Source organism: Oncorhynchus gorbuscha, linkage group LG13 (genome assembly GCF_021184085.1).
Source record: "Oncorhynchus gorbuscha isolate QuinsamMale2020 ecotype Even-year linkage group LG13, OgorEven_v1.0, whole genome shotgun sequence".
Lineage (NCBI taxonomy): Eukaryota > Metazoa > Chordata > Actinopteri > Salmoniformes > Salmonidae > Oncorhynchus > Oncorhynchus gorbuscha.
Genome location: NC_060185.1, coordinates 2,022,338 through 2,046,428, shown reverse-complemented (window position 1 = coordinate 2,046,428; position 24,091 = coordinate 2,022,338). Strand labels below are relative to the sequence as shown.

Sequence of the window (24,091 nt, the reverse complement as noted above, 5' to 3'; positions counted from 1 at the left end):
ATACCCTGTATATACCCTCCACATTGACTCTGTACTGGTATCCCCTGTAAATAGCCTCCACATTGACTCTGTACCGTAACACCCTGTATATAGCCTCCACATTGACTCTGTACCGGTACCCCCTGTATATAGCCTCCACATTGACTCTGTACCGTAATACCCTGTATATAGCCTCCACACTGACTCGATACCGGTACCCCCTGTATATACCCTCCACATTGACTCTGTACTGGTACCCCCTGTATATAGCCTCCACATTGACTCTGTACCGGTACCCCATGTATATACCCTCCACATTGACTCTGTACCGGTACCCCCTGTATATAGCCTCCACATTGACTCTGTACCGTAACACCCTGTATATATCCTCCACATTGACTCTGTACCGGTACCCGCTGTATATAGCCTCCACATTGACTCTGTACCGGTACCCCCTGTATATAGCATCCACATTGACTCGGTACCGGTACCCCCTGTATATAGCCTCCACATTGACTCTGTACCGGTACCCCCTGTATATAGCCTCCACATTGACTCTGTACCATAACACCCTGTATATAGCCTCCACATTGACTCTGTACCGGTACCCCCTGTATATACCCTCCACATTGACTCTGTACCGGTACCCCCTGTATATAGCATCCACATTGACTCGGTACCGGTACCCCCTGTATATAGCCTCCACATTGACTCGGTACCGGTACCCCCTGTATATAGCCTCCACATTGACTCGGTACCGGTACCCCCTGTATATAGCCTCCACATTGACTCTGTACCGGTACCCCCTGTATATAGCCTCCACATTGACCCTGTACCGGTACCCCCGAATAAGGTCGGGTTCATCAGTCAAAGTCTACACTTGTTGTATTCGGCATTTCACGGTAAAGTCTACACTTGTTGTATTCAGCATTTCACGGTAAGGTCTACACTTGTTGTATTCGGCATTTCACGGTAAGGTCTACACTTGTTGTATTCGGCATTTCACGGTAAGGTCTACACTTGTTGTATTCGGCATTTCACGGTAAAGTCTACACTTGTTGTATTCAGCATTTCACGGTAAGGTCTACACTTGTTGTATTCGGCATTTCACGGTAAAGTCTACACTTGTTGTATTCGGCATTTCACGGTAAGGTCTACACTTGTTGTATTCAGCATTTCACGGTAAAGTCTACACTTGTTGTATTCAGCATTTCACGGTAAAGTCTACACTTGTTGTATTCAGCATTTCACGGTAAGGTCTACACTTGTTGTATTCAGCATTTCACGGTAAGGTCTACACTTGTTGTATTCGGCATTTCACGGTAAAGTCTACACTTGTTGTATTCAGCATTTCACGGTAAGGTCTACACTTGTTGTATTCGGCATTTCACGGTAAAGTCTACACTTGTTGTATTCAGCATTTCACGGTAAAGTCTATTGTTGTATTCAGCATTTCACGGTAAGGTCTACACTTGTTGTATTCGGCATTTCACGGTAAGGTCTACACTTGTTGTATTCAGCATTTCACGGTAAAGTCTACACTTGTTGTATTCAGCATTTCACGGTAAGGTCTACACTTGTTGTATTCGGCATTTCACGGTAAAGTCTACACTTGTTGTATTCAGCATTTCACGGTAAGGTCTACACTTGTTGTATTCGGCATTTCACGGTAAAGTCTACACTTGTTGTATTCAGCATTTCACGGTAAGGTCTACACTTGTTGTATTCACATTTCACGGTAAAGTCTACACTTGTTGTATTCAGCATTTCACGGTAAAGTCTACACTTGTTGTATTCAGCATTTCACGGTAAGTCTACACTTGTTGTATTCGGCATTTCACGGTAAAGTCTACACTTGTTGTTTTCGGCATTTCACGGTAAAGTCTACACTTGTTGTATTCGCATTTCACGGTAAAGTCTACACTTGTTGTATTCGGCATTTCACGGTAAAGTCTACACTTGTTGTTTTCGGCATTTCACGGTAAGGTCTACACTTGTTGTATTCAGCATTTCACGGTAAGGTCTACACTTGTTGTATTCGGCATTTCACTGTAAGGTCTACACTTGTTGTGTTCGGCGCACGTGACAAATAAAGTTTGATTGGATGATTATGTAATAAAAAATGTCAACTTATATGAATAGAGGTAATGAACCATTTAAACTCAAATTACAGTAGATATATAAAGGTTATTCTTCCTACTTTTCCATTGATGTCTTGGTCATTTAACAGAGTCTTTTCCCATTGATGTCTTGGTCATTTAACAGAGTCTTTTCCCATTGATGTCTTGGTCATTTAACAGAGTCTTTTCCCATTGATGTCTTGGTCATTTAACAGAGTCTTTTCCCATGTCTTGGTCATTTAACAGAGTCTTTTCCCATGTCTTGGTCATTTAACAGAGTCTTTTCCCATGTCTTGGTCATTTAACAGAGTCTTTTCCCATTGATGTCTTGGTCATTTAACAAAGTCTTTTCCCATTGATGTCTTGGTCATTTAGCAGAGTCTTTTCCCATTGATGTCTTGGTCATTTAACAGAGTCTTTTCCCATTGATGTCTTGGTCATTTAACAGAGTCTTTTCCCATGTCTTGGTCATTTAACAGAGTCTTTTCCCATTGATGTCTTGGTCATTTAACAGAGTCTTTTCCCATGTCTTGGTCATTTAACAGAGTCTTTTCCCATGTCTTGGTCATTTAACAGAGTCTTTTCCCATGTCTTGGTCATTTAACAGAGTCTTTTCCCATGTCTTGGTCATTTAACAGAGTCTTTTCCCATTGATGTCTTGGTCATTTAACAGAGTCTTTTCCCATGTCTTGGTCATTTAGCAGAGTCTTTTCCCATGTCTTGGTCATTTAACAGAGTCTTTTCCCATGTCTTGGTCATTTAACAGAGTCTTTTCCCATGTCTTGGTCATTTAACAGAGTCTTTTCCCATTGATGTCTTGGTCATTTAACAGAGTCTTTTCCCATTGATGTCTTGGTCATTTAACAGAGTCTTTTCCCATGTCTTGGTCATTTAACAGAGTCTTTTCCCATGTCTTGGTCATTTAACAGAGTCTTTTCCCATGTCTTGGTCATTTAACAGAGTCTTTTCCCATGTCTTGGTCATTTAACAGAGTCTTTTCCCATGTCTTGGTCATTTAACAGAGTCTTTTCCCATGTCTTGGTCATTTAACAGAGTCTTTTCCCATGTCTTGGTCATTTAACAGAGTCTTTTCCCATTGATGTCTTGGTCATTTAAAAGAGTCTTTTCCCATGTCTTGGTCATTTAACAGAGTCTTTTCCCATGTCTTGGTCATTTAACAGAGTCTTTTCCCATGTCTTGGTCATTTAACAGAGTCTTTTCCCATGTCTTGGTCATTTAACAGAGTCTTTTCCCATGTCTTGGTCATTTAACAGAGTCTTTTCCCATGTCTTGGTCATTTAACAGAGTCTTTTCCCATGTCTTGGTCATTTAACAGAGTCTTTTCCCATGTCTTGGTCATTTAACAGAGTCTTTTCCCATGTCTTGGTCATTTAACAGAGTCTTTTCCCATGTCTTGGTCATTTAACAGAGTCTTTTCCCATGTCTTGGTCATTTAACAGAGTCTTTTCCCATGTCTTGGTCATTTAACAGAGTCTTTTCCCATGTCTTGGTCATTTAACAGAGTCTTTTCCCATGTCTTGGTCATTTAACAGAGTCTTTTCCCATTGATGTCTTGGTCATTTAACAGAGTCTTTTCCCATGTCTTGGTCATTTAACAGAGTCTTTTCCCATGTCTTGGTCATTTAACAGAGTCTTTTCCCATTGATGTCTTGGTCATTTAACAGAGTCTTTTCCCATGTCTTGGTCATTTAACAAAGTCTTTTCCCATGTCTTGGTCATTTAACAAAGTCTTTTCCCATTGATGTCTTGGTCATTTAACAGAGTCTTTTCCTATTGATGTCTTGGTCATTTAACAAAGTCTTTTCCCATGTCTTGGTCATTTAACAGAGTCTTTTCCTATTGATGTCTTGGTCATTTAACAAAGTCTTTTCCCATTGATGTCTTGGTCATTTAACAGAGTCTTTTCCCATGTCTTGGTCATTTAACAGAGTCTTTTCCCATGTCTTGGTCATTTAACAGAGTCTTTTCCTATTGATGTCTTGGTCATTTAACAGAGTCTTTTCCCATGTCTTGGTCATTTAACAGAGTCTTTTCCCATTGATGTCTTGGTCATTTAACAGAGTCTTTTCCCATGTCTTGGTCATTTAACAGAGTCTTTTCCCATGTCTTGGTCATTTAACAGAGTCTTTTCCCATTGATCTTGGTCATTTAACAGAGTCTTTTCCCATGTCTTGGTCATTTAACAGAGTCTTTTCCCATTGATGTCTTGGTCATTTAACAGAGTCTTTTCCCATGTCTTGGTCATTTAACAAAGTCTTTTCCCATGTCTTGGTCATTTAACAAAGTCTTTTCCCATGTCTTGGTCATTTAACAGAGTCTTTTCCCATTGATGTCTTGGTCATTTAACAGAGTCTTTTCCCATTGATGTCTTGGTCATTTAACAAAGTCTTTTCCCATTGATGTCTTGGTCATTTAACAGAGTCTTTTCCTATTGATGTCTTGGTCATTTAACAAAGTCTTTTCCCATTGATGTCTTGGTCATTTAACAGAGTCTTTTCCCATTGATGTCTTGGTCATTTAACAGAGTCTTTTCCCATTGATGTCTTGGTCATTTAACAGAGTCTTTTCCCATTGATCTTGGTCATTTAACAGAGTCTTTTCCCATTGATGTCTTGGTCATTTAACAGAGTCTTTTCCCATTGATGTCTTGGTCATTTAACAGAGTCTTTTCCTATTGATGTCTTGGTCATTTAACAGAGTCTTTTCCCATTGATGTCTTGGTCATTTAACAGAGTCTTTTCCCATTGATGTCTTGGTCATTTAACAAAGTCTTTTCCCATTGATGTCTTGGTCATTTAACAGAGTCTTTTCCTATTGATGTCTTGGTCATTTAACAAAGTCTTTTCCCATTGATGTCTTGGTCATTTAACAGAGTCTTTTCCCATTGATGTCTTGGTCATTTAACAGAGTCTTTTCCCATTGATGTCTTGGTCATTTAACAGAGTCTTTTCCTATTGATGTCTTGGTCATTTAACAAAGTCTTTTCCCATTGATGTCTTGGTCATTTAACAGAGTCTTTTCCTATTGATGTCTTGGTCATTTAACAGAGTCTTTTCCCATGTCTTGGTCATTTAACAGAGTCTTTTCCTATTGATGTCTTGGTCATTTAACAGAGTCTTTTCCCATTGATGTCTTGGTCATTTAACAGAGTCTTTTCCCATGTCTTGGTCATTTAACAGAGTCTTTTCCTATTGATGTCTTGGTCATTTAACAAAGTCTTTTCCCATGTCTTGGTCATTTAACAGAGTCTTTTCCCATGTCTTGGTCATTTAACAGAGTCTTTTCCTATTGATGTCTTGGTCATTTAACAGAGTCTTTTCCCATGTCTTGGTCATTTAACAGAGTCTTTTCCTATTGATGTCTTGGTCATTTAACAGAGTCTTTTCCCATGTCTTGGTCATTTAACAGAGTCTTTTCCCATGTCTTGGTCATTTAACAAAGTCTTTTCCCATTGATGTCTTGGTCATTTAACAGAGTCTTTTCCCATTGATGTCTTGGTCATTTAACAAAGTCTTTTCCCATTGATGTCTTGGTCATTTAACAGAGTCTTTTCCCATGTCTTGGTCATTTAACAGAGTCTTTTCCCATTGATGTCTTGGTCATTTAACAGAGTCTTTTCCCATGTCTTGGTCATTTAACAGAGTCTTTTCCCATGTCTTGGTCATTTAACAGAGTCTTTTCCCATGTCTTGGTCATTTAACAGAGTCTTTTCCCATGTCTTGGTCATTTAACAGAGTCTTTTCCCATGTCTTGGTCATTTAGCAGACACTTATCCGGAGTGACTTACATTCAGGTCAAAAACAACCACATGTCACGGTCATTGCAAGTAAAACAAGCTTTCTTGAAAACATTCACATATTCTTTTCTCTGGTTTGTTGACAGGGTTCCGTAGCCTCCACATCAACGACCAGATGACACTCATCCAATACTCCTGGATGAACCTGATGGTGTTCTCTCTGGGCTGGAGATCTTTCCAGAATGTCACCAGTGAATACTTATACTTCGCTCCTGATCTGATCCTGAGCCAGTAAGTTAATGTAATAATAATAATAATAATAATATATGCCATTTAGCAGACGCTTTTATCCAAAGCGACTTACAGTCATGTGTGCATACATTCTACGTATGGGTGGTCCCGGGGATCGAACCCACTACCCTGGCGTTACAAGCGCCATGCTCTACCAACTGAGCTACAGAAGGACCACAATGTTAATGTTCTATATTTAAAATCTGCATTGAATAAAACCATTTTTATTTCCACTTATCCAACTATTTAGTTAAAACAATACAATCCCACTATGATATATGTGAATATTAATATTGTAATTGTCTCCCAGGGATCGTATGAGGAGATCTCCCATATATGATCTGTGTCTGGCCATGCAGTTTATCCCTCAGGAGTTTACCAGCCTCCAGGTCACCAAAGAGGAGTTCCTCTGTATGAAAGCCATCATGATTCTCAACACTGGTAAACACAACACAGTACCACTTCCTCTTGAAAACATTGACTGATGAACCCGACCTTATTCTGGCCCACAGACTTCTGTTAGGATCAAATAAGAACAAACAGAAGACATGTGAAGCAGTCGGTAATGTCTTTGTTACACTATTGTCTCTGTCCTAAATGGTGCCCTGTCCCACATAGCCCATATGGCTCTGGTCAGAAGTAACATACTATATAGGGAACAGAGGTCCATCTGGGACACATATATTGCCACTAGATGTAGAAATATACAGCGTTTCATAATGTGTTGTTGAACTGGGAAAAAGGTGAACTGGGACAAGGCAGGATTTATGAAGCAGCTGTTATTAAGTAACAGTTTTACATTGACCTTTACATGAACAGAGACTGAAGCCCATGGTCAGGACCTTTACATGAACAGAGACTGAAGCCCATGGTCAGGACCTTTACATGAACAGAGACTGAAGCCCATGGTCAGGACCTTTACATGAACAGAGACTGAAGCCCATGGTCAGGACCTTTACATGAACAGAGACTGAAGCCCATGGTCAGGACCTTTACATGAACAGAGACTGAAGCCCATGGTCAGGACCTTTACATGAACAGAGACTGAAGCCCATGGTCAGGACCTTTACATGAACAGAGACTGAAGCCCATGGTCAGGACCTTTACATGAACAGAGACTGAAGCCCATGGTCAGGACCTTTACATGAACAGAGACTGAAGCCGTGGAAAACAAGTTCATGGTCAGGTCTCAAGAAATCCAAAAGGGACATCCACTTTAATTCTATAAAATGTCAAAACACATTTTATGAGAGTAGTTGATATATCCACAAAGTTATTAAATTAAAGTAAAATCATGATTAAGATAAAGATGAAGTTAAACACATGGTACACGGACAGTGATGTTGTAAGCCTAAAAAACAAAAACAAATTGTCACTATTTATGTCACTGTCTCTCTCACATTCTCCCTGGTACTGCAGGAGAACACATAGTAGGTCTTTGTGGCTGCATATTTACACTGGGTATTTACACTGCATATTTACACTGTATATTTACACTGGATATTTACACTGGATATTTACACTATATATTTACACTGCATCTTCGCACTGCATAATTACACTGGATAATTACACTGCATATTAACACTGCATCTTCACACTGCATAATTACACTGGATATTTACACTGCATCTTCACACTGCATAATTACACTGGATATTTACACTGCATATTTACACTGCATAATTACACTATCTTTACACTGCATATGTACACTGCATATTTACACTGGATATTTACACTGGTATTTACACTGCATATTTACACTATCTTCACACTGCATAAATACACTGTGTAGTTACACTACATCTTCACACTGCATAATTACACTGGATATTTCACACTGCATAATTACACTGCATATTTACACTGCATAATTACACTGTGTATTTACACTACATCTTCACACTGCATAATTACACTGGATATTTCACACTGCATAATTACACTGCATATTTACACTGCATAATTACACTGTGTATTTACACTACATCTTCACACTGCATAATTACACTGGATATTTCACACTGCATAATTACACTGCATATTTACACTGCATAATTACACTGTGTATTTACACTACATCTTCACACTGCATAATTACACTGTGTATTTACACTACATATTCCACACTGCATATTTCACACTGCATATTTACACTGCATATTTCACACTGCATATTTCACACTGTATATTTACACTGCATATTTACACTGCATAATTACACTGCATAATTACACTGTGTATTTACACTACATCTTCACACTGCATAATTACACTGATGTATTTACACTACATATTCCACACTGCATAATTACACTGCATAATTACACTGTGTATTTACACTACATCTTCACACTGCATATTTACACTGCATATTTCACACTGCATATTTCACACTGCATATTTACACTGTGTATTTACACTACATCTTCACACTGCATATTTCACACTGCATAATTACACTGCATATTTCACACTGCATATTTCACACTGCATATTTACACTACATATTTCACACTGCATATTTCACACTACATATTTCATACTGCATATTTACACTGCATATTTGCTCACTGCATATTTACACTGCATATTTACACTGCATAATTACACTGCATAATTACACTGTGTATTTACACTACATCTTCACACTGCATAATTACACTGCGTATTTACACTACATATTCCACACTGCATAATTAAACTGCATAATTACACTGTGTATTTACACTACATCTTCACACTGCATATTTACACTGCATATTTACACTGCATATTTCACACTGCATATTTACACTGTGTATTTACACTACATCTTCACACTGCATATTTCACACTGCATAATTACACTGCATATTTCACACTGCATATTTCACACTACATATTTCATACTGCATATTTACACTGCATATTTGCTCACTGCATATTTACACTGCATATTTCATACTGCATATTTACACTGCATAATTACACTGCATATTTGCTCACTCATGTGGAAAATAAAATTACCTCAAGAAATATAATGTAATTCTTAGTCTAATGGTCCATTTATATTGAAATGATGCGAGACTATTAAAGGCTCAGTGCAGTCAAATGTGATTTATCTGTGTTTTATGTATATTTTAACACTATGATGTTGGAATAATACTGTGAAATTGTGAACATGATAATAATGCCCTTGTAGGGTAGGAGCTGTTTGAAAAGACTGCCTGAAATTCTCACCTGTTTTGATGGGATGAATTATTGGCCCACCATGTTGACATCGCCGTGTGGTAAATTAGTTCATTTTAAGATTGAAAACAATCACGGTAGGGAACTTAATTGCTACCCAGAAATGACTTGATGTTCAGATAAAACCAGCTGCATGGACCTACAGTAACATCTCTGTTAATCAGAGTTCAGAGCAGTCTGACCTTCTATGTCTAAAATATAGAATACATCCCAAATGGCACACTATTCCCTATATAGTGCACTACTTTGGGCTGGATGCCTATGGACCCTGATTAAAGTAGTGCTCAATACAGGGAATAGGGTGCCATTTGGACGAAGACATTTTGTTTCCGGGTTGATGACCCATTGTCCCTTGTCTCTCTCTCTCTCTCCGTAGTTCCATTGGAGGGTTTAAAGAGCCATTTGGACGAAGACATTTAGTTTCCGGGTTGATGACCCATTGTCCCTTGTCTCTCTCCGTAGTTCCATTGGAGGGTTTAAAGAGCCAGGCCCAGTTTGAGGAGATGAGACAGAACTACATTCGGGAGCTGACCAAGGCTATCCATCTGAAGGAGAGAGGCATGGTGGCCTCCTCTCAACGCTTCTATCATCTCACCAAGCTCATGGATGCCATGCATGAGGTACTGGACAGGACAGGAAGTCACTGCTCTATCATAAGCCCTGTTCATACCTGCGTCTAACATGAGTCCATTGTCCTGATCTTGTCCACATTGTGATTGTGTACACATTTTTAAACCGGTGTAGACAACCAATAGACGCACTGAGATCTGATTTAGATGACATCTTCCTGTCCGTCTCCGGAGACAGTCGGAGACGCACCTTGTACAGATGTCCTTAAAGTGTAAACAAATCCGGTCAACCAAAGCCTATAAATTTGGCCAACATCACGGGTCCTGTACCTTTAGATCAAGGTATGATGTAGTATAATTAACCAATATGATATAGGCTTCAATATGAAGGTATGATGTGGAAGTAGTTTAATATTCCCCTGTTCCTTTAAATCAAGGTATGATGTGGAAGTTTAATATTCCCCTGTTCCTTTAGATCAAGGTATAATGTGGAAGTTTAGTATAATTAACCAATATGATATAATTAACCAATATGATATAGGCTTCAATGTGAAGGTATGATGTGGAAGTTTAATATTCCCCTGTTCCTTTAGATCAAGGTATGATGTGGAAAGTTTAATATTCCCCTGTTCCTTTAGATCAAGTTATAATGTAGTATAATTAACCAATATGATATAGGCTTCAATGTGAAGGTCTCTTTAGGTTACTTTCAGGTGTTTTTCCTTTATAAATCTGCTTTACATCCACTTTTAATCGATTGATGCTTTAATCCATGTTCAATCCACATCCATGATGTCTTGCTACAGGCTTTCTAATTGAGGTTACGGTAGTGGGATAGTAACCTATTACACCGACTCGGAAATCATTGGATAAAGGTTTCATGAACTTGTTTTCGATGACCATGATTTGTTGAGGACAAAACGCTGACATGCTTGTCCCTCCCCCATCTCTCCTTCCTCCCCCATCTCTCCCTCCTCCCCCATCTCTCCTCCTCCCCCATCTCTCCTCCCTCCCCCATCTCTCCCTCATCTCTCTCCCTTCCCCCATTTCTCCCTCATCTCTCCTTCCTCCCCCATCTTCTCCCTCCCCCCATCCTCCCTCATCTCTCCTTCCTCCCCCATCTCTCCCGCCTCCCCCATCTCTCCCTCCTCCCCCATCTCTCCCTTCTCCCCATCTCTCCTTCCTCCCTCATCTCTCCCTCCTCCCCCATCTCTCCCTCATCTCTCCTCCCTCCCCCATCTCTCCCTCATCTCTCTCCCTTCCCCCATTTCTCCCTCATCTCTCCTTCCTCCCCCATCTCTCTCCCTTCCCCCATTTCTCCCTCATCTCTCCTTCCTCCCCCATCTCTCTCCCTCCCCCCATTTCTCCCTCATCTCTCCTTCCTCCCCCATCTCTCTCCCTCCCCCCATTTCTCCCTCATCTCTCCTTCCTCCCCCATCTCTCCCTCATCTCTCCTTCCTCCCCATCTCTCCCTCCTCCCCCATCTCTCCCTCCTCCCCCCATCTCTCCCTCCTCCCCATCTCTCCCTTCTCCCCATCTCTCCTTCCTCCCTCATCTCTCCTTCCTCTCCCATCTCTCCCTCCTCCCCATCTCTCCTTCCTCTCCCATCTCCCCATCTCTCCCTCCCCCCATCTCTCCTTCCTCCCCATCTCCCCTTCCTCCCCCATCTCTCCTTCCTCCCCCATCTCCCCTTCCTCCCCCATCTCTCTCCCTCCCCCCATTTCTCCCTCCTCCCCATTTCTCCCTCATCTCTCCTTCCTCCCCCATCTCTCCTTCCTCCCCCATCTCTCCCTCATCTCTCCTTCCTCCCCCATCTCTCCTTCCTCCCCCATCTCTCCCTCCACCCCCATCTCTCCCTCCTCCCCATCTCTCCCATCTCTCCTTCCTCCCCCATCTCCCCTTCCTCCCCATCTCTCTCCCTCCTCCCCATTTCTCCCATCTCTCCTTCCTCCCCATCTATCCTTCCTCCCTCATCTCTCCTTCCTCCCCCATCTCTTCCATCTCTCCCTCCTCCCTCATCTCTCCTTCCTCTCCCATCTCTTCCATCTCTCCCTCCTCCCCATCTCTCCTTCCTCTCCCATCTCCCCATCTCTCCCTCCTCCCCATCTCCCCTCCTCCCCATCTCTCCCTCCTCCCCATTTCTCCCCCCTGCCCCATCTCTCCCTCCTCCCCATCTCTCCCTCCTCCCCATCTCTCCCTCCTCCCCATCTCTCCCTCCTCCCCCATCTCCCCTTCCTCCCCCATCTCCCCTTCCTCCTCCCCCATCTCTCCCCTCCCCCCATTTCTCCCTCCTCCCCATCTCTCCCTCCTCCCCATTTCTCCCCCTGCCCCATCTCTCCCTCCTCCCCATCTTCCCTCTTCCCCCTCCCCATCTCTCCCTCCTCCCCATCTCTCCCCCTGCCCCATCTCTCCCCCTGCCCCATCTCTCCCCCTGCCCCATCTCTCCCTCCTCCCCCATCTCTCCCCCTGTCCCATCTCTCCCCCTCCCCCATCTCTCCCCCTGTCCCATCTCTCCCTCCTCCCCATCTCTCCCTCCTCCCCCATCTCTCTCCCTCCTGCTCCATCTCTACCCCTCCCCCTCCATCTCTCCCTCCTCCCCCATCTCTCCCTCCTCCCCCATCTCCCCTCCTCCCCCATCTCTCCCTCCTCCCCATCTCTCCCTCCTCCCCATCTCTCCCTCATCCCCCATCTCTCTCCCTCCTCCCCCATCTCTCCCTCATCCCCCATCTCTCTCCCTCCTCCCCATCTCTCTCTCCTCCCCCATCTCTCTCCCTCCTGCTCCATGCTCCCTCTCCCCATCTCTCTCCCTCCTGCTCCATCTCTACCCCCTCCATCTCTCCCTCCTCCCCCATCTCTCCCTCATCCCCCATCTCTCCCTCATCCCCCATCTCCCCTCATCCCCCATCTCTCCTCCTCCCTCCCTCCTCCCCCATCTCTCCCCCTCCACCAGATTGTGAAGAAAGTGAACCTGTACTGTCTTAGTACCTACATCCAGGCTGACGCCATGAAGGTTGAGTTCCCTGAAATGATGTCAGAGGTCATCTCCTCCCAGCTCCCCAAGGTCCTGGCCGGCATGGTCAAGACCCTCCTCTTCCACGCCAAGTGACCAATCACAGGAGACAACCAAACCTGCACCGCGCAAAGCACCATGAAGAATAGAATATAACTAAAGAGCAAGAGTTGAATAAATATTTTATAAACATCATTATATATCAAATCAAATATCGACCAAAATGTTATGTTGATTTGAAAATAGGTCTTTGTCCGGTGGGTGTATCATATCTTTGAAACTAAGAAAATTTAAGTTAAACATGAAGGTTTTGGGGAGGTGTTATTTGGACCAAGTTAAACATGAAGGTTTTGGGGAGGTGGTATTTGGACCAAGTTAAACATGAAGGTTTTGGGGAGGTGGTATTTGGACCAAGTTAAACGTGAAGGTTTTGGGGAGGTGGTATTTGGACCAAGTTAAACGTGAAGGTTTTGGGGAGGTGGTATTTGGACCAAGTTAAACGTGAAGTTTTTGGGGAGGTGGTATTTGGACCAAGTTAAACATGAAGGTTTTGGGGAGGTGGTATTTGGTTAAACGTGAAGGTTTTGGGTTTTGGGGTGGTATTTGGACCAAGTTAAACGTGAAGGTTTTGGGGAGGTGGTATTTGGACCAAGTTAAACGTGAAGGTTTTGGGGAGGTGGTATTTGGACCAAGTTAAACGTGAAGGTTTTGGGGAGGTGGTATTTGGACCAAGTTAAACGTGAAGGTTTTGGGGAGGTGGTATTTGGACCAAGTTAAACGTGAAGGTTTTGGGGTTTTGGGGAGGTGGTATTTGGACCAAGTTAAACGTGAAGGTTTTGGGGAGGTGGTATTTGGACCAAGTTAAACGTGAAGGTTTTGGGGAGGTGGTATTTGGACCAAGTTAAACGTGAAGGTTTTGGGGAGGTGGTATTTGGTTAAACGTGAAGGTTTTGGGGAGGTGGTATTTGGACCAAGTTAAACGTGAAGGTTTTGGGGAGGTGGTATTTGGACCAAGTTAAACGTGAAGGTTTTGGGGAGGTGGTATTTGGACCAAGTTAAACGTGAAGTTTTTGGGGAGGTGGTATTTGGACCAAGTTAAACGTGAAGGTTTTGGGGAGGTGGTATTTGGACCAAGTTAAACGTGAAGGTTTTGGGGAGGTGGTATTTGGACCAAGTTAAACGTGAAGGTTTTGGGGAGGTGGTATTTGGACCAAGTTAAACGTGAAGGTTTTGGGGAGGTGGTATTTGGACCAAGTTAAACGTGAAGGTTTTGGGGAGGTGGTATTTGGACCAAGTTAAACGTGAAGGTTTTGGGGAGGTGGTATTTGGACCAAGTTAAACGTGAAGGTTTTGGGGAGGTGGTATTTGGACCAAGTTAAACGTGAAGGTTTTGGGGAGGTGGTATTTGGACCAAGTTAAACGTGAAGGTTTTGGGGAGGTGGTATTTGGACCAAGTTAAACGTGAAGGTTTTGGGGAGGTGGTATTTGGACAAGTTAAACGTGAAGGTTTTGGGGAGGTGGTATTTGGACCAAGTTAAACGTGAAGGTTTTGGGGAGGTGGTATTTGGACCAAGTTAAACGTGAAGGTTTTGGGGAGGTGGTATTTGGACCAAGTTAAACGTGAAGGTTTTGGGGAGGTGGTATTTGGACCAAGTTAAACGTGAAGGTTTTGGGGAGGTGGTATTTGGACCAAGTTAAACGTGAAGGTTTTGGGGAGGTGGTATTTGGACCAAGTTAAACGTGAAGGTTTTGGGGAGGTGGTATTTGGACCAAGTTAAACGTGAAGGTTTTGGGGAGGTGGTATTTGGGTTTATGTTTGTGGCAGAATGATTCCTTCTCCAAGGTCTGTCTGATGTCCAATAGTCCAGATATGTCCTCCAGTCAGACCTCTGTGGTGAATCCATCAAAGATACTGTAACGGTGCCTCCCTTCAATTCACTCTTATCTTTTGCGGTGGTAGAATTTTATATATAGAAGTTGTGTTAGCATTTTTAATTTGTGAGAATTACTGTTTTGCTAGACTTGTAAGAGAGCTTGGTTTCGTCCCAAATTGCACCCTATTCCCAACAGTGCACTGCTTTTGACCAGAGTGCCATGGGCTCTGGTTGAAAGTAGTGCACTATGTAGGGAATAGGGTGCTGTTTGAGACGCAACCTTAAAACTGGTGTACCAAGTTTTGCTTTTTGCGTTTGTTTTCAGTTACGTACATGTTACACTCCCTGCTTCATGGCTGGGCAGGCATTTATATATCTCATGTTCCGCAAGTTACATTTTCGTACAAAATACACAATGCCATTCTATTTCATGTACCATTAAATTACATAACCACTATTTTTATCTCATTGAGTTAAAATATATTTGAAAAGAGAGACCTGTAAAAGGAGCACAAGGGGAATGATGTTATTTCATTGCCATTGCTAGTCGCAGAAATGTGGGAAAATAAATGTTCCATTGCTCTGCGATAAGGAAATACCATCTGAACCTCCTCCCCGATCCTCAAGATAAAGACATATAGAGCGAGAGAGAGATAAAGAGGAGAGCGATAGTGGGAGGAAAAAGAGAGAGAGGAGAGAGATAAAGGGAGGAAAAGAGAGAGAGGGAGGAAAAAGAGAGCGAGGGGAGAGAGAAAAGGATGGAAAAAGAGAGAGGAGAGAGATAAAGGGAGGAATGTGAGAGAGAGATAAAGGGAGGAAAAAGAGAGAGGAGAGAGAAAGGGAGGAGAGAGATAAAGGGAGGAATGAGAGAGAGATGAGAGAGATAAAGGGAGGAAAGAGAGGAGAGATAAAGGGTGGAAAAAGAGAGAGAGAGAGGAGAGAGATAAAGGGAGGAAAACAGAGGAGAGAGATAAAGGGAGGAAAAAGATAAAGGGAGGAATGAGAGAGATAAAGGGAGGAAAAAGAGAGAGAGGATAGAGAAAGGGAGGAAAAAGAGAGAGAGGAGAGAGATAAAGGGAGGAAAAAGAGAGATGAGAGGAGAGAGATAAAGGGAGGAAAAGAGAGGAGAGAGATAAAGGGTGGAAAAGAGAGAGGGGAGAGATAAAGGGTGGAAAAAGAGAGAGGAGAGAGAAAGGGAGGAAAAGAGAGAGGAGAGAGAAAGGGAGGAAAAAGCTAGAAAAAGGGTGGGAAAAGAGAGAGAGAGATAAAGGGAGGAATGAGAGAGATGAGAGATAAAGGGTGGAAAAAGAGAGAGGAGAGAGATAAAGGGAGGAAAATGAGAGAGAGGAGAGAGATAAAGGGTGGAAAAAGAGAGAGATGAGAGAGATAAAGGGAGGAAAAAGAGAGAGAGAGGAGAGAGATAAAGGGAGGAAAACAGAGGAGAGAGATAAAGGGAGGAAAAAGAGAGGAGAGAGATAAAGGGAGGAATGAGAGAGATAAAGGGAGGAAAAAGAGAGAGAGGATAGAGAAAGGGAGGAAAAAGAGAGAGAGGAGAGAGATAAAGGGAGGAAAAAGAGAGATGAGAGGAGAGAGATAAAGGGAGGAAAAGAGAGGAGAGAGATAAAGGGTGGAAAAGAGAGAGAGGGGAGAGATAAAGGGTGGAAAAAGAGAGAGGAGAGAGAAAGGGAGGAAAAGAGAGGAGAGAAAGGGAGGAAAAAGCTAGAAAAAGGGTGGGAAAAGAGAGAGAGAGGAGATAAAGGGAGGAATGAGAGAGATGAGAGATAAAGGGAGGAAAAAGAGAGAGAGGAGAGAGATAAAGGGAGGAAAAGAGAGAGAGAGAGAGATAAAGGGTGGAAAGAGAGAGAGATGAGAGAGATAAAGGGAGGAAAAAGAGAGAGAGAGAGAGAGATAAAGGGTGGAAAAGAGAGAGAGGGGAGAGATAAAGGGTGGAAAAAGAGAGAGGAGAGAGATAAAGGGAGGAAAAAGAGAGATGAGAGATAAAGGGAGGAAAAAGAGAGGAGAGGAGAGAGATGATGAGAGGAGAGAGATAAAGGGAGGAAAAAGAGAGAGGAGAGAGATAAAGGGAGGAAAAAGAGAGAGAGAGGAGAGAGATAAAGGGAGGAAAACAGAGGGGAGAGATAAAGGGTGGAAAAAGAGAGAGGAGAGAGAAAGGGAGGAAAAGAGAGAGGAGAGAGAAAGGGAGGAAAAAGCTAGAAAAAGGGTGGGAAAAGAGAGAGGAGATAAAGGGAGGAATGAGAGAGATGAGAGATAAAGGGAGGAAAAAGAGAGAGAGGAGAGAGATAAAGGGAGGAAAAGAGAGAGAGGAGAGAGATAAAGGGTGGAAAGAGAGAGAGATGAGAGAGATAAAGGGAGGAAAAAGAGAGAGAGAGGAGAGAGATAAAGGGTGGAAAAGAGAGAGAGGGGAGAGATAAAGGGTGGAAAAAGAGAGAGGAGAGAGATAAAGGGAGGAAAAGAGGAGAGGAGAGAGATAAAGGGAGGAAAAAGAGAGATGAGAGATAAAGGGAGGAAAAAGAGAGATGAGAGGAGAGAGATGATGAGAGGAGAGAGATAAAGGGAGGAAAAAGAGAGAGGAGAGAGATAAAGGGAGGAAAAAGAGAGAGAGGAGAGAGATAAAGGGAGGAAAAAGAGAGATGAGAGATAAAGGGAGGAAAAAGAGAGATGAGAGGAGAGAGATGATGAGAGGAGAGAGATAAAGGGAGGAAAAAGAGAGAGAGGAGAGAGATAAAGGGAGGAAAAAGAGAGACAAAGGGAGGAAAAAGAGAGAGAGGAGAGAGAAAGGGAGGAAAAAGAGAGAGAGGAGAGCGATAAGGGAGGAAAAAGAGAGAGATGAGAGGGAGGGAGGGAGGGAGGGAAGGAGGAGAGAGAGATGGTGGGAGGAGAGAGATCAAGAGAGAGTAGAGGAGAAATAGAGAGGAAGGAAAGGAGAGAGAGGGAAGGAGGGAAGAGATAGAAAAAGAGAGCGAGGGGGAGAGAGAGAGAGAGAGAGAGAATGGAGCGAGAAAGAAGGGGGGAGGAAAGGAGAAAGAGAGGAAATGAGAGAGAGAGAGGAAAGGATAGAGTGGAGAGGAGAAAGAGACAGAAAGAGAGAGACAGAAAAAGAGAGAGATGAAAGGAGAGAGAGAGTGAGAAAGAGGGAGAGAGAAAGGGAAAGGAGAGAGAAAGAGATACAGAGAAAGGAGAGAGAGAGAGAGAGGGAGAGAGAAGGGGAAAGGAGAGAGAGAGAGAGAGAGAGAGAGAAGGGGAAAGGAGAGAGAGAGAGGAGAGCAAGAGACAGAAAGAGAGAGAGAGAGAAAGGAGAGCGAGAGAGAGAGAGAAAGGAAAGAGAGAGAGAGAGAGAAAGGAGAGAGCAAGAGAGAGAGAAAAGAAAGAGAGAGAGGAGAAAAAGAGTGACACAGAGAGAAAGGAGCGAGAGAGAGAGCGAGAAAGAGGGAGGAGAGGAGAATTTGTACCTGTTGGATTTATAGTAAAATATGTCTGGTGAGATCTATCAACATCAGATCACAACTATCTATCCTGGACCTAGTTTTAGTAGTGTAGTGTACAGAGGCCCTAACTTCATGGCCAGGTCTCCTTGCTTTCCTTGACCTTAAACCTCCATTAATTTATTATGACATCCACGGTACTACGTCAGCTGATGACGTGCTATCAAACACATTGATACTGTACTGACATCAAACCATCCTGGTTTTAATGACATATTACAGTCGGGGTCAAATATATTGGCACTCTTGCATGATTCACTATTTCTTCTGGAACAAGTTGAAGTTTTAGAAATGTAAAATTCATTTGAATTTGGTTGGAGGCAATGATTGTCATTTAGTGTGCAAATGATCTAACCTGTGGTACGTTGCAGGTTCCTACAGGGTAAAAGGAGCCCTTCAACCAGTTTTAAAAAGAGGAAACTGAACATTATGCCAATATATCAGACTGTTTATGTTAAACTGCAGCCAGCCAGCGTAAAGGTAGAATTATTAAAGGGTGCATCCCAACTGGCACCCCATTCCCTTTATAGGGCACTATACTATGGGTTGTGGTCAAAAGTAGTGCACTATGTAGGGAATTGTCAGGTCGTGTTGTGTGTCCAGTACAGTATATAGTACAATGACAGAAATGTGTTTTTGTTGTATTGGTGATTTTCTTCTCAACGTATACTATACTGTAGATGTTAAATTAATACAACACATTTCCACTTATTCCATGTGCTTTCTTTTATTCTGTTCTTAATTATACAATGGGTGGTTAGAATCCTGGATGCTGATTGGTTAAAACCGCATTCCAGCTGGTGTCTATTCCACAAGTTACCACTGGCTAAATCTATGATGTTAAAATGCCTATTTACTCTGTTCCATCTGACTGTAATCTACTGTCTCATCAGCCCAGCCAGGCAATGTATAAACTTGATCTCCACTATAAAAAGCATCTAGACATTATCTCACATTTCTTTTAGACTAACATTTAGTTTTCAACAGCAGAGATTTGTTTAAACCTTCCTGTCTGTCTCTCTGACATTTAGTTTTCAACAGCAGAGATTTGTTTAAACCTTCCTGTCTGTCTCTCCGACATTTAGTTTTCAACAGCAGAGATTTGTTTAAACCTTCCTGTCTGTCTCTCCGACATTTAGTTTTCAACAGCAGAGATTTGTTTAAACCTTGCTGTCTGTCTCTCCGAGATTTAGTTTTCAACAGCAGAGATTTGTATAAACCTTCCTGTCTGTCTCTCCGACATTTAGTTTTCAACAGCAGAGATTTGTTTAAACCTTGCTGTCTGTCTCTCCGAGATTTAGTTTTCAACAGCAGAGATTTGTATAAACCTTCCTGTCTGTCTCTCCGAGATTTAGTTTTCAACAGCAGAGATTTGTATAACCCTTGTTGTCTGTCTCTCAGACATTTAGTTTTCAACAGCAGAGATTTGTTTAAACCTTGTTGTCTGTCTCTCAGACATTTGAAACATTGTTTCAATATTCAAATTCGATCTCCAGCTGTCCAATAGTAATGAACGCGTCGGTTGTCGGGATGACAGTCAGGCAGCTTTTCTCATGAATCAGCATAATGTTTATGGATACAAAGAAATATCAATACAAAACAGGTAAAACGAAACAAAGTGCAGCTAGTTTACAGTCTTTCCAGCTTCAGTTTGAAGTGATTGTGTTAGCTGTGTTGTTGGCTAGCTTGTCTGAACAACAGTGATCATGTTAGCTGTGTTGTTGGCTAGCTCCTCTGAACAACAGTGATCGTGTTAGCTGTGTTATTGGCTAGCTCCTCTGAACAACAGTGATCGTGTTAGCTGTGTTGTTGGCTAGCTCCTCTGAACAACAGTGATCGTGTTAGCTAGCTCCTCTGAACAACAGTGATCGTGTTAGCTGTGTATCAGTTGGCCTCACTAGAGGACTAGACAGTGGGTTATTAAAATGCATCAGTTAGCCTGACTAGAGGACTAGACAGTGGGTTATTAAAATGTATCAGTTGGCCTGACTAGAGGACTAGACAGTGGGTTATTAAAATGTATCAGTTGGCCTGACTAGAGGACTAGACAGTGGGTTATTAAAATGTATCAGTTGGCCTGACTAGAGGACTAGACAGTGGGTTATTAAAATGTATCAGTTGGCCTGACTAGAGGACTAGACAGTGGGTTATTAAAATGTATCAGTTGGCCTGACTAGAGGACTAGACAGTGGGTTATTAATCGGCCTGACTAGAGGACTAGACAGTGGGTTATTAAAATGTATCAGTTGGCCTGACTAGAGGACTAGACAGTGGGTTATTAAAATGTATCAGTTGGCCTGACTAGAGGACTAGACAGTGGGTTATTAAAATGTATCAGTTGGCCTGACTAGAGGACTAGACAGTGGGTTATTAAAATGTATCAGTTGGCCTGACTAGAGGACTAGACAGTGGGTTATTAATCGGCCTGACTAGACAGTGGGTTATTAAAATGTATCAGTTGGCCTGACTAGAGGACTAGACAGTGGGTTATTAATCGGCCTGACTAGACAGTGGGTTATTAAAATGTATCAGTTGGCCTGACTAGAGGACTAGACAGTGGGTTATTAAAATGTATCAGTTGGCCTGACTAGAGGACTAGACAGTGGGTTATTAAAATGCATCAGTTGGCCTGACTAGAGGACTAGACAGTGGGTTATTAAAATGCATCAGTTAGCCTGACTAGAGGACTAGACAGTGGGTTATTAAAATGTATCAGTTGGCCTGACTAGAGGACTAGACAGTGGGTTATTAAAATGTATCAGTTGGCCTGACTAGAGGACTAGACAGTGGGTTATTAAAATGTATCAGTTGGCCTGACTAGAGGACTAGACAGTGGGTTATTAAAATGTATCAGTTGGCCTGACTAGAGGACTAGACAGTGGGTTATTAAAATGTATCAGTTGGCCTGACAAGAGGACTAGACAGTGGGTTATTAAAATGTATCAGTTGGCCTGACTAGAGGACTAGACAGTGGGTTATTAAAATGTAGCAGTTGGCCTGACTAGAGGACTAGACAGAGGGTTATTAAAATGTATCAGTTGGCCTGACTAGAGGACTAGACAGTGGGTTATTAAAATGTATCAGTTGGCCTGACTAGAGGACTAGACAGTGGGTTATTAAAATGTATCAGTTGGCCTGACTAGAGGACTAGACAGTGGGTTATTAAAATGTATCAGTTGGCCTGACTAGAGGACTAGACAGTGGGCTATTAAAATGTAACATGAGTGTTCACTAGAGAAAACAGAGAAGTGCTCTGATCATTTCCTTGCCCTAACGTTAGGGAGTATCATTCCAGAACCATTGTTCAAGGTCACTGAACATCCTGATGGCTTTAAATGGAAAGGAACACCAAGATCTTGCCAACTGAACCACTGGAAGCCCAAATACCTCAGTGGTTCCTTCTTCTTTCCTCTTTTCTGTTCACTCTGACAAAGTCCTGTGTTGAATTTGAATCAATCTCCTCTTCTCTGTTTCCACTTCTTCAAAAACAGTTTTACTTTAGTAGATATGAGGTCAACAACGTGATTTTTTTAAATCTATATTTATTTTAGACTGAAGAGGAATAATAAGACATTCTGTTGTACACAAGTTACACATTTATTACTTGAGTCTTTAGTTTTTTGTGACAGTACAAAATTAAATATCAAACCATCTTTAATAAAAAATAGAATCGGAGGCTACGTCCCAAATGGCACCGCTGCACCCTCTTCCCTTCATCGTGCACTCTTTTCACCAGGGTCCATAGGGCTCCTGTCTAAATGAGTGCACCTCTTTTCACCAGGGTCCATAGGGCTCCTGTCTAAAGGAGTGCACCATATAGGGCATAGGGTCCATAGGGCTCCTGTCTAAAGTAGTGCACCATATAGGGCATAGGGTCCATAGGGCTCCTGTCTAAAGGAGTGCACCATGTAGGGCATAGGGTCCATAGGGCTCCTGTCTAAAGTAGTGCACCATATAGGGCATAGGGTCCATAGGGCTCCTGTCTAAAGTAGTGCACCATATAGGGCATAGGGTCCATAGGGCTCCTGTCTAAAGTAGTGCACCATATAGGGCATAGGGTCCATAGGGCTCTGGTCTAAAGTAGTGCACTATATAGGGAATAGGGCTCTGGTCTAAAGTAGTGCCCTATATAGGGAATAGGGCTCTGGTCTAAAGTAGTGCACTATATAGGCTAAAGGGTGCAATTTGGGACGTAACCTCATATTATACATGTTTAGTCTGAGTTGATATTATTCACCGTTGACGTTGCTAGTACACCAGCGTACTAGACTAGAGAGAGAGATATATGGGACATTAGACAAACATTCAGTATTCTAAGGCATCATTTAGACGATGCATAAAACAAGCTACGGCCGGGATTCAACCCGATAGATATGGATCATGCACCATTTAAAGGTCATTTCCGTGGTCTCTACGAACACAGGAACACTGGCTTTAAAATGTGCATCGCTGACAAAGAGGGATCGGATCGAATTCTGGCATTTAAGTGATAATTTCTTTCAATACACAGTGAAGATTAACAGGGTTAATACGTTAATAGTACCAACTAGAGGAAGAGCTCCTGGATGTGTGGACATGCAGGTACCATATATTTAAACAAAAGTGCACTTGAGTGATTTACTAGTTAGCAAAAACACTTGAGTGATTTACTAGTTAGGAAATACATCCCCAATGAGTCCTGGTCAAAAGTAGTGCACTACATAGGGAATAGGGTTCCATTTGGAAAATGTAGTGTGCCACGTAGTCAGTTGGAATCCCCGAGCCACCTGTCGATGTGCCCTTGAAGCAAGGCGCTCTGGGTAAAATGACATGATTCCATGTACATGCTGTTCTATGTTGGAACAACAACCACAGCCGCCGTACTGACTATTTCACATTAAATAACTGTTTATTGCCATAAACATTGAAATGTACGATATCTACATTTTGTTTCAGAGATTCAGAAAGATGTGTTGGTTTGATCTCAGAAGGTCCTGTCATCTAAAGGAGACAGACGTAATACTGGAACTAAACTAGTACCACAACACTACAGACAGACAACCAGCAGGTCTATGGGTAACATACCTGTATATCTTTACACCTGTGGGTATTTATCGGTAGGATTTAGTCCACGCTGTGTCCGCTATGCACCTTTTAAAGGCAATGTTCTTCCGCTGAGATTCACAGTAAACCTGTCAGCTCATTCAGATATGTTACTTGGTGCATAGCCGACAAAATCGCAATTAAATCCTGTACCTTTTTTCATATTATACTGAACAAAAATATAAACGCAACATGCAGTTCATATGAGGAAATCAATTAATGTAAAATAAATCCATTGGGCTCTAATCTATGGATTTCACATGACTGGGAATAGAGAGGTGCTTCTGTTGGTCACAGATACCGTAAACAAAATGGGCCTCTCGATGGGCCTCTCGATGGGCCTCAGGTACTCGTCTCTGGATTTAGGTGCATTAAAATTGCCACCAATAAAATGCAATTGTGTTGGTTGTACATAGATTATGCCTGCCCCATACCATAACCCCCCTGCCCCATACCATAACCCCCCTGCCCCATACCATAACCCCCTGCCCCATACCATAACCCCCTGCCCCATACCATAACCCCACTGCCCCATACCATAACCCCCTGCCCCATACCATAACCCCCTGCCCCATACCATAACCCCCTGCCCCATACCATAACCCCCTGCCCCATACCATAACCCCCTGCCCCATACCATAACCCCCTGCCCCATACCATAACCCCCTGCCC

The 24,091-nt window shown here is 42.6% G+C and overlaps 1 protein-coding gene across 6 annotated transcripts in view; it reads left to right on the top strand.

Moving 5' to 3' along the window:
- The window catches only part of pgr (progesterone receptor), a 53,469-nt gene extending 39,023 nt beyond the window's left edge, over positions 1–14,446 (top strand). The window contains exons 6-11 of one of the 6 annotated variants that reach the window (XM_046293594.1): positions 6,003–6,147; positions 6,458–6,588; positions 9,844–10,001; positions 12,901–13,398; positions 13,765–13,884; positions 13,919–14,446. In XM_046293594.1, the coding sequence (XP_046149550.1) occupies positions 6,003–6,147; positions 6,458–6,588; positions 9,844–10,001; positions 12,901–13,056 (590 nt within the window). In that variant the 3' untranslated portion in view covers positions 13,057–13,398; positions 13,765–13,884; positions 13,919–14,446. The other 5 variants (XM_046293590.1, XM_046293589.1, XM_046293591.1 and 2 more) reach the window with 5 other exon arrangements.
- Positions 14,447–24,091: the final 9,645 nt, after the last annotated feature.